The sequence below is a fragment of the Corapipo altera genome, unplaced genomic scaffold (genome assembly GCF_003945725.1).
Source record: "Corapipo altera isolate COAL_440 unplaced genomic scaffold, ASM394572v1 94, whole genome shotgun sequence".
Lineage (NCBI taxonomy): Eukaryota > Metazoa > Chordata > Aves > Passeriformes > Pipridae > Corapipo > Corapipo altera.
Window position 1 is genome coordinate 2,810,420 of NW_020884950.1, and position 12,024 is coordinate 2,822,443.

Here is a 12,024-nt window from a genome sequence, read left to right on the forward strand (position 1 = left end):
CCTGAGCACTGTGTATGTGTTCACCCTGAGCACTGTGTATGTGTTCCCCAGCACTACGAGACTCTGGCTAATCGCACTGCAGCCAACGGGCATTGCATCGACATCTATGCCTGTGCCCTGGACCAGACTGGGCTGCTGGAGATGAAGTGCTGTGCAAACCTCACCGGGTATGTTCAGAGCAGGACAGCACAAAGTTGACACCTGCGTTTTTGGTTGGTTTTTTTTTGGAGGGGAAGAACGGTTCAAAAAGCAGTTAATATTGCTACCAGGGCAAAAGGGTGAGATTGTTATTCTGTTCTACACTGTGTTTGAATTTCCCAGGAATTAAATGGCCAAACCTTACCTGATTCCAGTCCACATTTCTGAAGTGTAAAGCAGCATGTGAGTTAGCACTGCTGTTATAAAACTCTATGTCCTGCTTTGAGAAAAGTATTCTAAAGCATGGTGCAATATGTCTTTTGCAAATGCCTTATGTCTCCTTTGGAGCCAGCAAGTATCCCTTCCAGAATTTATGGGAGAGAGATGTCATTGTGCATGACTGAAGCGCCATCACACAACTGTTAGGCCTGGTGGGTAGAAGCTTTTCTTGTATGGGCCTGATTTTCTCTGCTTAACAGCTCACTTGTGCTTCCTCCAGGGATTTTTGCCTTCCCTGGGTCGAGTTTTAAGTGATATCTCTAAGGAATAAATGTCTGTGTTCCGTGTTGCTGAAGATGGTCTCTGTGGGGAGGCTGTGTGCCAAACCAGGTCTTTTGGAGACTTGGCATGTCTTACTGGCTGTTTAAAATACTCTGTGTCTGGGGAGCCAAAGGATAGTTAGAGCAAATGCAAGGTGTTTGTAAATAATCACTCAGTGCTCAGTAAGCAGCAGAGACATTGTTAGACCCTTTGGTTGCATTACAAAGCTGTGTCTGATCAGGGCTGGGTTTGCCATGGCACTGAGGGGAGGCCCAGCACAGACCCACACAACCATCCAAGTGCTGCAGCAGTGCAGTCATCCCTCGTGTAGTGTGGGGGGTTCCAGCCCTGCTCAGGGAAAGCAGGCTTAACAAAGAGCCTTCTTGAGACATTTCTGACACATGGAACATGAACATTTTGAAGGCAGCTAAAGGGATGGTAAGAAATACAGCTGAGAAAGCAAGCTGGCAAAGGTGGAGCACTACTAACCTGTCTGGCTTTGTAGGAGTCCATGAATCTGCATTCCCAGATGTGAATTCTGCCTATGCAAAGGCGTGCTCTAAAACAGTTACTGAATGTGTTTGCATGTGTTAGATTTGCAGGGATGTATCCTTTGTACTTCTAGTTCTTGGTTGCTTCAGTTCCCTTGTGCATTGTTTTTTCTTTCCCAGAGGACACATGGTGATGGGAGACTCCTTCAACACTTCTCTCTTCAAACAGACCTTCCAGCGGGTATTTAACAAAGGGTACAACGGGGAGTTTCGGATGGCTTTTGGTGCAAATTTGGATGTGAAGGTGAGAGATCAGTTTGATTGGATGCCATAATGGGGGTATAATACAAGTGCTGTTCACTCAAAACTTAGTTGAAGTCTCTGGGGCGTATAAAAGTGTACATGTTTGAGGTCAGATGTCATCTTGACTTCTTTGGGAGAAGCACCACACTGGTGGAAGGAATTTTTATTTGGAAGCTTAGTAAGCTTGTGGAGGGTTTTTTTGTTGTTGCTCTTGTTTTGTGGGTTTGGTTTTTTTATCATCTCACCAAAGCTGAGCGACTGGTTTAGACTGTGTACTCTATTTGATTGACTTGATTAAAAAAAATCCACTACTTTTTTTTTTTTTTTACCTTGTTGTAGACCTCTAGGGAGCTGAAAATTGCAGGAGCTATTGGACCATGCATATCACTGAATGCTAAAGGCCCATGTGTCTCTGAAAATGTAAGTTTCTGACGTGGAAAAATTTTTAATAACAAAGTAAATAAACAGTGCAAAGTTTCTGTCTAGCCCCACAGCTCAGCTAAAATATCAGAGTTTTCAAGGAGAAGAACAACTTGAAAACATCCCTACAAAGTGACAGTCTTTCCTAGACTAAATTCTTGCCCCATAAGGCTTTCTATAACTGTATGGCCTTCAGTAACTTCATTCACACTCAAAAGATAATGAATCTAGAAGGCCTGCCATTACTTCTGTCTCAGATCAGAATTTGACATTAGCTTGCCTTTCCTGCTGCTAGAGGCAAAATTGCTGCTTTCTTTTTGATTCTGTGCAGGAGCTTGGAATTGGAGGAACATCTCAATGGAAAATCTGTAGTCTGGATCCCAGTACAACTCTGGCCATTTACTTTGAAGTGGTAAATCAGGTCAGTCTTGGCTTCTCTCTTTTTTTGATCATCTTTTTTACACATCAAACTGCTTGTTACAGGGCTAGAAAGTGCAGTGACATCCCCTGAGTTGCAGGTGAACGGTTGCAAAGCAATCAAGTGTTTTGTAATAAAGAAATAGTCTCAGAAATTGTTTTCATATGTATAAATTGTCTATTATTTTTGTTCTGTACAAAACCTGCATTCTTTCCTTGTTTTTTTTTCTATAGTATTTATTTAACAAAGAAGAAATTGTCTTTTTGCCAGTAGGTGCAGTGGAGAATAAATAATGTTAAAATATGTTAAAATTTTTGGAGAATCAGTCCTTCAAGTTGTAATAACTTGATGGCTCAGAAGCAACTGCTGGCTGAGGAAGTTTCTGAGCATGTGGCAGCTCGGAAGATTACCCCAAAGGAATTTTATTCCATGTGCGTTCTCTTTGTTTTCTGTTTCGTGTGGGCTTGTTACAGCTGGAAAGAGTTATGGAAAAGCCATGATGTTTTGAAAGCTGCCCTTGTTTCATTTGCAGCACAACGCACCGATACCTCAGGGAAGCAGAGGGGCAGTGCAGTTTGTCACTCAGTATCAACACTCCAGTACAGAAAAGCGCATTCGTGTCACCACCATAGCCAGAAAGTGAGTATCCTGTGCCAGTTCTCCAGCAGAGTGGCAGAAACTTAAGCTGCGGACTGCTGGAATTTTTCTAGCTTTTTGTTGCATGCAGTGGCCACAGAGTAGTTGGCACAAGGAGGATGAATCTGGTTTGGGTTTTGCTGAAGGTGGATGCATGGAGCACTAACCCTTTACTAACCCTGTAGCTGGGCAGATGCACAGACTCAGCTCCAGCACATAGAAGCTGCGTTTGACCAGGAAGCAGCTGCCGTGCTGATGGCACGACTGGGAGTGTACAGAGCTGAATCTGAGGAGGGACCTGATGTTCTGCGGTGGCTGGACAGGCAGCTGATCAGGCTGGTAAGAAAATCAGACTGCGGTTGGGTGCATTCTTGATTTAGTAAAAATGCTCTCTAAGAAGTGATAACAGCAGTCTTTTTTCAGATTGACTCGCTTCATTTTGTACTCTGATCGTGGTCACATACTTGTAATATGTGATAGCTCAGAATTCAGTTGTGATCAGCAAATTTTTGATGGGGTAGTTAAACATCCCATCATGCTGAAAGAGTTAAACCTGAGATTGAATGAGTGATAACGAAACACAATAATGCAGGTGGGAAGGTCTCTGATTTGACCCTCCTGCTTAAAGTAGGGCCAGCTTTGAAGTTAGAGCAGGTTGCTCCAGGTCTTATTCAGCTGAGTTTTGAAGATCTCCAAAGATGGGGTTTCTCTTGCTTCTCTTAACAGCCTGTTCCAATGTCTGATCACAGTCACTAGGATTATTTTTTTCTCTCCCCTGCCTCTGTTTCCCAGTCAGAATTTCCATTTGCCCAGTTACCAGTCAGGTAGCTGTAGACAGCGATTGGACTCCTTGATCCCACTCTTCACTAGGCTGAACAAACCCAGCTTCTTCAGCCTCACTTTCTGCCTGAGGTGCTCCAACACCTGACTAGCTTGGTGGCTTCTGCTAAACCCACTCCAATGTATCCATGTCTGTCTTACACTGGAGAGCCCAAAACTAGACACAGCACTCAGATGTGGGCTAAGTTCAGAGCAGTAATCTGAATTAATGCTTTGACCTCTTGCTGTCTCTTGCTTTGAATTTTACAAGCCCAAATTGTCTAAATCAGTTTTGGCCTTGTCCAAACACCCATGTGGAGTTGGTACTAACACAGTATGGCACATCAGACACTGAAAACCACAGATTTGAACACAAACACAAACAGGCACACTGCATGCTGAAAAGACTGTGGAGTCATTTATAGTTAAACTGCTAAAACCATTGATGCTTCTTATTTTCAGTGAAGCAGTTGGTGAAATGCCAGTCTGCTGCTGTTCTAGCAGGAAGTAGTTGCCACAGAAGTGTTTCATAGTGTACAGAGCAGTTTAAGTATAATGTAGTACCCCTGACTTAATGGGTAGTGCTTTAGAAGCACTATATGAAGAAGCACTATGGAGATCTTCAAAGCACTATTTCTTTCATTCTTGAATAATTTCAAATCTAGGGGGTTTATATATATATATATAAATAGATTGAATCATCATTCTCATTCCAGTAAGACAGAGTAACCACTGACTTAAAGAATGTGAATGTTGTACTTACTTGTTCTTATCAGATTCATGCCTTGGTTGTTTAAAAACAACCCAGAGAACATCCTTCTGGAAAAAAAAAGATGTTAATTCTAAAAAAAAAAAAGGGAAAAAGGAGAGAGATAACTTGAGTATCCATTTTGCTTCCAACAGTGTCAGAAATTTGGACAATACAACAAAGATGATCCCAACTCCTTCAGATTGTCAGAATCATTTTCTTTGTATCCTCAGGTAAGGATGTCGTGGGAAAAGTGTGCAAGAGTGAGTGTGAGTGATACTAAAACATCTTGTACTATTTGTCAGATTCAAGAGGGGAGGAACAGGTGCTTTTTTAATTTAGTGGTCTGGTCTTGTAGTTCACTGCTGCAAGTGACTGATAGGGGAAGAATTCTGAGTAGTTAATAAGGGGTAGACTTTTTTCCGAAGAATTTGCTGTTCAGAAAGATTGGATTTGGGTCCAGAAGTTTTGGCAACTTTGGCTGACATTTCCTCTTCTCACTCATGTTTCTGGTGCAGTTCATGTTCCATCTACGGCGCTCCCCATTCCTGCAGGTCTTCAATAACAGTCCTGATGAATCTTCATATTACCGTCACCACTTTGCTAGGCAAGATCTGACTCAGTCTCTCATTATGATCCAGCCCATCCTTTATGCTTATTCTTTCCATGGGCCTCCTGAGGTGAGTCTGTGTTCTACAGGAAGAGGTGAATCAACCCAAAATAACGAGTATTCAGTCAGAGTAACACTATTTCAGCAAAGAGGCCCCTATATTTCTTTTTTAGTTAAAGCCGAGATGCTTTTGTTCAAGATCATATCAAATTACACTTGGATGGCCATGGATGCTCTCTGGCATCCTGCACTTCATACAGGTGCTGATAACCTGCTGCTGCATTCTGTGGTGCTGCAGGAGGCTGGCCACACTCTGCTGGGCATTCACATGAACTGAGCAGTGCCTGTATGGGGAGGGTTCAACAAGCTGTTTGGCCAACCATGAAGGTTAATATACTTCTGAGGGCTTAGGGGTGCCTGACTTTGTTCTTTATTTTCTCCAGCCAGTGCTTTTGGATAGCAGCAGTATTCTTCCTGACAGAATCCTCCTGATGGATACTTTCTTCCAGATAGTTATCTACCTTGGTGAGGTACAGTGAACTACGTTCTCTTTCTCTGTTTGCACTCCCTCCCTCCTGCCATGCATGTGGACAGCATTGCTGCTAGTACAAAATAAGCTTCTTGCAAAGCCCACGTGAGCTTAATGACATGGTATACATGCTGCCTGTTTGAATAGAATTTCTCCACTATCGGAGTTAAAATAATACTGGAATTGCTAAGGATGTGTTCTGCACTGAGTAGCAGCTGTTATGTTAGCTTGGTAATGAAGGTGGTCCCTTACCATGCCTGGAAGAGGCTAGAGACACTTGAAACTAAGCAGGACAGAGAGTTACAGTTTGATTTTTCAGATGCGTGACAGACTTGATTGCAGGGTTTTGACACTTAAATAGTGCTTCTCTTAAAGAAATCAATTAGGCAGTTTTACAGTTTTTGCTTTTAAATACTGGATGTTTTTGGAAGCTGCTCCTATATTTCTTCCATCATGACTGAGGTAAATGCTTATATACTGGCTCTTTCTGAACATACAGACTTACTCCTTGGCTTTGATCTACTTTGATCTGCCTGTGTACTATGCAGACCTGTAGATCTGTGTCTCAGTCCTGTCAGGTTTTGGAAGGGAGCAGTGCACTACTGTAGTTGAAGAACAGAAATGTGTCACATCCTAGAGTAGTTATAGGGTAAGGGATGAAGAGGAAGGCTGCTTTCCACTTCTTTCTCTGGAAAACTCCCTGTTCTTTGATGCCTTTTTTCCCCCCTCATATCCTTCCTATCCATATTCCCTCGTATGATTCCTATTAGTGAAAACTTTTTGGGAGGTATTTTAACCCTGCCCTTTGTCTTTGAATTAAGCTACTCTGCTGTTATTTCATGACTGTTATTAGAATGCTTGAAGTTTGGCATGATAGTTTTTGGCAGCCCCACTGTTAGCTCCTGATTTCACTCCATGTAGGATTTGTTCCCTTTGAGAAGTGAGAAGGGATACCCAATTCACACGAACAGGAGTTGAAGACTTGAGTCAACAATGACAATAAATCTGGAGTGACCTTAAACAGTTTCTACCTGCTGTTGCAGAGCAAGACACTCAGCAACTGGGTAAAATTTAGACAGAGGAAGAGCTAAGTGTGTGACCTTGTATATGTGTAGAACAATTGCTACATACATATGGTACATACAATAGGTACCTTGAAAATACTGTAAGGTCAAGTCAGATTCTTCATGTTTCTGTGTTGGCACAGGCTGAAACATAAAGGCTTGAAGATCACTTTCAACTAATTGCTTTTGCACTGCACAAATTGTTACCAGCTTTTGTGTTGAGTGCCTGTGCTTCAATTCAGGGACAGAAAGTAATGTTTTTGCCAGAGCAGTGAAAGGGTGCATTTACCCTGTAAGCAGAAGTATATGTAACATTTTGCTGCTTTAAGATGTGCAGGTTAAAGAGGAGAGGCTTGCAGACATCTCTGCTCTTGTTTTCATTTCATCCCTGTATCGTCAATAGACTATTGCACAGTGGCAGAAAGCTGGATACCAAGACATGCCTGAATATGAAAACTTCAAGCACCTACTGCAAGCCCCACTGGATGATGGCCAGGAAATCCTGCAGACCAGATTCCCAATGCCACGTTACATCCACACTGAACATGGGGGCAGTCAGGTAGGAAAGTTTATGGAGGAACTCCTTCTGTTGTTCCCTAGAGCAGACGGCTGTCTTTCTGCTTTTCTGGAAGGATGGTTCTGTTAGTTAAATGTAGTGGTAATTTAGCTCTTCGAAGTACAGAGCTTTTACAACAACTCTGTCTTTTAATAAGCAAGTTACTTGCTGGATATACTTTTGAATTCCGAGGATGGGAAAAAAATGGAAAAGCTGACTTAAATACATTTTTATTCCCAAAGAGGTGGGAAAGAAATGATTTGGTTATGTGTCTATAGTTAACCTGCAGTAATGCTGAATGATTGACCACCTGCTCCTTTATTCTCTAACACTGAACGAGGATATAAAGTAGTTCCTATTGTTGTTGTTCTTGGAATTGCAGTTGTGCTGTGCTTCCCTGTGCTTGGCTTGTTTGTAGCAGTGAAGAGGCAGGAACTGATGGTCCAAAACAAAGATTTGGTATTGATTTTTGATGTGACTCTGTTACACTGGTCCTCCACTGACCCCTTTTCTGAAGAGCAGATGGGGCAAGGGACAGAGCTGGTGACATGCCCATGTTGCATGGAACCAGAGCTGCCCTGCCAGGTGAGCATGACTTGTAGCAGAGTACTCAATGCCCCTTGGACACAGGTTGTCTGTGGAGCAGGGCTGTTTCTGGACTTGAAACCTTGTTTAAGTTACATTAGTACCTTGCTTGCAAAAGCAAAGGAACATCTCTAGTCATGGATCTAAGGTGGTATGAAGCTTGAGGGAGCTCACAGGTCTGTCATTTTACAAAACTACTTCTCTTTTGTCCTGATAGGCCCGGTTCCTCTTGTCTAAAGTGAACCCATCTCAGACCCACAATAACCTCTATGCATGGGGACAGGTAAGCAATGAAAGAGCTGCTCATGTTTGGGAATGCTGTAAAATGTACATTTACATATTTGTCTTTGCAGCAGGCATTTGTTTTCACAAAAACGTGGCCACAAACAGTGAGCAGGTTACCTTTGTCCTCAGTTTCTTACCGTGGTTGTTGATAAGATAAACAGTACTGGTGGGGACCACTAGATGATGAGACTAACAGTTTTCAAGCCTGGATGACTAATTCATGTTCCTATTCTTGTACTGAATCCCCACAAATTTTCCACAAAACCCAGTTGATTTTGAGGTTTTTCCTCAAGGCATCCAAGGAATGCCTGTCCAAACAGAGCTGATGCATCAACAGTTCAGGACCTGAGTAGCTTGATGGCAGGAAAGGAGTGGTTTCCACAAGGAGTAGTTTTTCCCTTTGATTTTTCCCTTCCCATATCCCAGCTGCATGGGGGGCACAGGCAAACCAGGAGAATTTTCTGTGTTGGCTGCTATTGAAGGAAGCAGCTGATTTTATGTAGCCTATGTTCGTAGAGATTTCAGGTGACCTGATGTAGAAATTTATCTTGACCCTTCCCTACAAATATGATTTAAATAGGTCACAATGTTTTTAGTATTTTGGGAAAAGTAACTAGCATATGCATACATAATAGATCTAAGAATTCTATCTGAGAATACTAGACTTTCATATCCCTTTTGTTTATCTTGTTTGTGTAGCCCTTTGGGCAGCAAAATTCCTAATGCTTTAGGAAGAAAAGACTTTTCTGCAGTAATTCAGATTATAGTGGAGGATAGTGTTAGTGCTGTTGCCAAAAAGTAGCACCTTTTCATTAGATCTGCTGAGGATCTCTAATGATCCTGTCTTTTGCAGGAGAAAAAGGTGGTTAATTTAGCAGGCAGTCAATTCAGAGCGCTAACATTTTATTTGCTTTCAATTAGACCCCTGCATTAACAACAGTATTTTAGGCTCATTATTTCTTTTTTTTTTTTTTTTTTCAGGAATCAGGAGCTCCAATCTTGACAGATGATGTGAGTCTCCAGGTATTCATGGACCACTTAAAAAAGCTGGCAGTTTCGAGTGCATCGTGACTGATCAAACTGAGGAGCAAGAACAGACATGGATCATGTTGATGACAGAAATGGAGCAGTTTAGTTACATTTCCTTTTCTCTCTTTTTAACTAGGGGTTTTAAGTATTACATGAAATAAACATTCCAGGGGAGTTTTTACTGCTCCTTTCTAACTTATTTGTATTCCCTTTTGTCTATATTCTGCTTACTCTACGTTCTTCACACACTGTAATTAGAGCTGAAGGATGTTTTAGTCAACAGAGATTTTGACAGTCTTTGGCTTAATTTTAATGTCGCGTGTTCTTAAAGAGTGGCTTTTGGCAACCAGCGGACTGTATTAATGAAAAATAAAATCAGGTAAGAGAACCACTCCTTAGTGCTGTCCCCGACTTCAGGTGTACGTGCCATGGGCGTTTCCTGCCTCCTCCTCCTTTCCCCCCCGCTCCTGCGGCCATCTTGCCGCTGCCGCCGCCCTGCGCGCCGCCCCATTGGCTGCGGGGCGCGGCCAATGAGCGCCGGCGTTACTGGGGCGCGATGCGCGCGGCCGTGTGGAACGCGCGGGCAGCGCTGCTGTACTCGCTGGGCGGATGGACGGCGCTGGGCGGGATGATGTACTACAGCCGCTACGGCAGCGGCGGCGGCCCCGAGAGCGGCGGCGGCCCCGGTACGGGCTGGCGCGGCCCCGGGGACGGTGCCTCGGGTCACCCCGGGAAGGCGTGACGCGGCTGGGCCTTGGGGTGGGGTTTGACGGGGGGAGGGCCTCGCTCGGGGGCGGGGCTCCGGCGGGGCGGGGCGTGTCCGGGGGCGGTGCTTGCGTGAGGGAGCTCGGCCGCGCGCGGGGCTTGTCCGGGGACGAGTCCTGGGGGAAAGCGCCGGGATCGCCCCCGGGACCGCGCCTGCCGCGAATTTCGGCCGGGGAAAGCAGGGCCGGGTGCTGCCCCCGCCGCGCTGCCCCGACAGTACACCCGCCCGCCCGCCCGCCTCTCTGGGCGCTTGGGTCTGGAAGTGGCAGCAGCTGTCTTTTTTTCAGATTGACTTGCTTCATTTGTACTCTGGTCACGGTCACATAGTTATAGTACGTGGTATCTCAGAACGCAGTTGTGGTCAGCAACTGTAAGGCCGCCGGAGCGCGGGCTTTGCTTGGGCCGGGTGAGTGAACGGGGTGTCCACCCGGTCCCCTGGCAGCCCGAATGGGTTAACCCTGAAGGAAGATAAACCCCCTGTTGAAGGGAGAAGCTTGTGCTTTACCGCAGGTCACAGGAACAGGGACTAGAGTCTTCCCAAACTGTTGCTTTTATTTACATCGTGGGAGTGGTTGAAAGCTGTGCTGGGGGCAGATTAGGCTGGACGTTAGGAAGCGTGTCTACCGGGAGAGTGGTCAGACAGTGGAACAAGCTTCCCGGAGAGGTGGTCGACACCCCCAGCCTGTCGGTGTTTAAGAGGTCTTTGGACAATGCTTTAACCTTTGGTCAGCTCTGCACTGAGCTGCTTGAGCTAGCTGTAATGTGGGTAACTTGGAAGCCAGTTGTTATTGCTGCTATTGTAGTACTGTTTCTTGTCCAGTGCCAGTGCAGGTATTTAACCTACCCTAGTAAATCACTTTTTCTGACTACAGAGTTGCCAGATCTTTGCTATCTATTCCTCAAAATTTGAGGAAAAGGGAAAAGAAGACTGAATGCCCATGTGGCTGCTGTTGTGTCATGACGAAGGCATGAAACATTTTTATTGCTGTGCTCTCTTTTGTCTCCCCTCTTACCCTCCCCCCATTCCTTAGAGAATGAAAATGATCCTCAGACGAACCAAGGGCCCAATAAGGAAGTATACACTACGGAAACACCTTTCGGATTCCAAGTGAAAACAGAAGTAACATACAGAGATGTTCAGCCTCCTCTTACTCGGCTGCTCAGGCGTGTGGTATCATTCTTTTATTCTAGTGGCAGCCCGCCTTCTGAAAAGTGAGCTGCCTGAAAGCTCAGAACGTTGTGCTGGGGCTCTGAGAGTGTCATCCCCGTGCCTAATGTCAGACCACCACTGGAAAATTGTCCCTTGCATTTCTGAAGCAACAGCTCCATCTTGGACACCACTCTGCTGGACTTGCCAACCTTCTTGTCTGCTTGGATCGCTGCTGTTCTTTGTGTATATTGGAATTGCTGAACATGAACTGGGTTCATCCAGGTGTCCTGTGAGGTGTTGATGAACCTCTGTGCTGCCTGGTGTCCTGCGACCAATGCTCTGACCAGGTATGAAGTTGATTTCCCAGCTGGTGTGCAGGATGATCCAGAATGTACCTGGGATGGCTTCTCAACTGAGCAGCTCTGAAATGGATACTTGAAGAACAATTAGTAAATGGGAAGGAGTGTAGTTTAATGTTTCAGGTACAAGAGTTCTTGCTCATCCTTCAAATAAAAGCTTATGAGGGATGAATTACAACTACTGCGAGTTAAAAAGTTATTAAATTTTCTGCTCCAGGCTCTTGTTTCTATAGGGATTTTTCTGATCCTTATATATGCTATGCCCCCTTGTAGGATACTGTCCCCTAGCTCTGTGGCCATAACTCATGTTCATTCTGTAGGGTTTTCTCTAGTCCTTATGTACATCACCTCCTTTCCAAGCTCCTGGCCACCATTTTCTGTTGACGTTTCCCCTTGTTTCTCTCACTGCTGACCCTCATTGCTGCAGGGGCTCCCTGCAACCTCCACTTCCTCTTCTAGAGCTTTGCCCCCAGCCCTTCCTTTTTCCACAGGCTTCCTCCAGTCCCTATGGACATGGCCTCCCTTTTGGGGGGAGCTGAACCAAGACCCTGCACCGGCAGAGCTTCCTTTCTGTAGGAG

General features: G+C 44.7%; 2 protein-coding genes across 3 annotated transcripts in view; both read left to right on the top strand.

Moving 5' to 3' along the window:
- The window catches only part of SEC23B (Sec23 homolog B, coat complex II component), a 17,209-nt gene extending 7,650 nt beyond the window's left edge, over positions 1-9,559 (top strand). Inside the window, exons 9-20 of the mRNA XM_027663028.1 lie at positions 52-167; positions 1,350-1,473; positions 1,812-1,892; positions 2,224-2,313; positions 2,843-2,949; positions 3,132-3,285; positions 4,669-4,746; positions 5,032-5,193; positions 5,567-5,653; positions 7,120-7,275; positions 8,075-8,140; positions 9,124-9,559. Of these exons, the coding sequence (XP_027518829.1) occupies positions 52-167; positions 1,350-1,473; positions 1,812-1,892; positions 2,224-2,313; positions 2,843-2,949; positions 3,132-3,285; positions 4,669-4,746; positions 5,032-5,193; positions 5,567-5,653; positions 7,120-7,275; positions 8,075-8,140; positions 9,124-9,213 (1,311 nt within the window). The 3' untranslated portion in view covers positions 9,214-9,559. The remainder of the gene's footprint in view (positions 1-51; positions 168-1,349; positions 1,474-1,811; positions 1,893-2,223; positions 2,314-2,842; positions 2,950-3,131; positions 3,286-4,668; positions 4,747-5,031; positions 5,194-5,566; positions 5,654-7,119; positions 7,276-8,074; positions 8,141-9,123) is intronic.
- Positions 9,560-9,699: 140 nt separating this feature from the next.
- SMIM26 (small integral membrane protein 26) lies at positions 9,700-11,644 on the top strand. Of its 2 annotated transcripts, none has more exons than XM_027663029.1 (2): positions 9,700-9,857; positions 10,968-11,644. In XM_027663029.1, the coding sequence occupies exons 1-2, from the start codon at positions 9,728-9,730 to the stop codon at positions 11,150-11,152; spliced, it is 315 nt and encodes a 104-aa protein (XP_027518830.1). In that variant the 5' UTR covers positions 9,700-9,727; the 3' UTR covers positions 11,153-11,644. The 2 variants fall into 2 exon arrangements, with proteins under 2 accessions (XP_027518830.1, XP_027518831.1); XM_027663030.1 differs by having other exon boundaries at positions 9,701-9,838; positions 10,967-11,644.
- Positions 11,645-12,024: the final 380 nt, after the last annotated feature.

What these genes read in the sequence shown, in the direction of transcription:
- SMIM26 (XM_027663029.1), top strand. Translation starts at nt 9,728, where the DNA reads ATGCGCGCGGCCGTGTGGAACGCGCGGGCAGCGCTGCTGTACTCGCTG. An exon ending in CGAGAGCGGCGGCGGCCCCG is followed by an intron (nt 9,858 to 10,967) that starts GTACGGGCTGGC and finishes CCCATTCCTTAG; the next exon opens with AGAATGAAAATGATCCTCAG.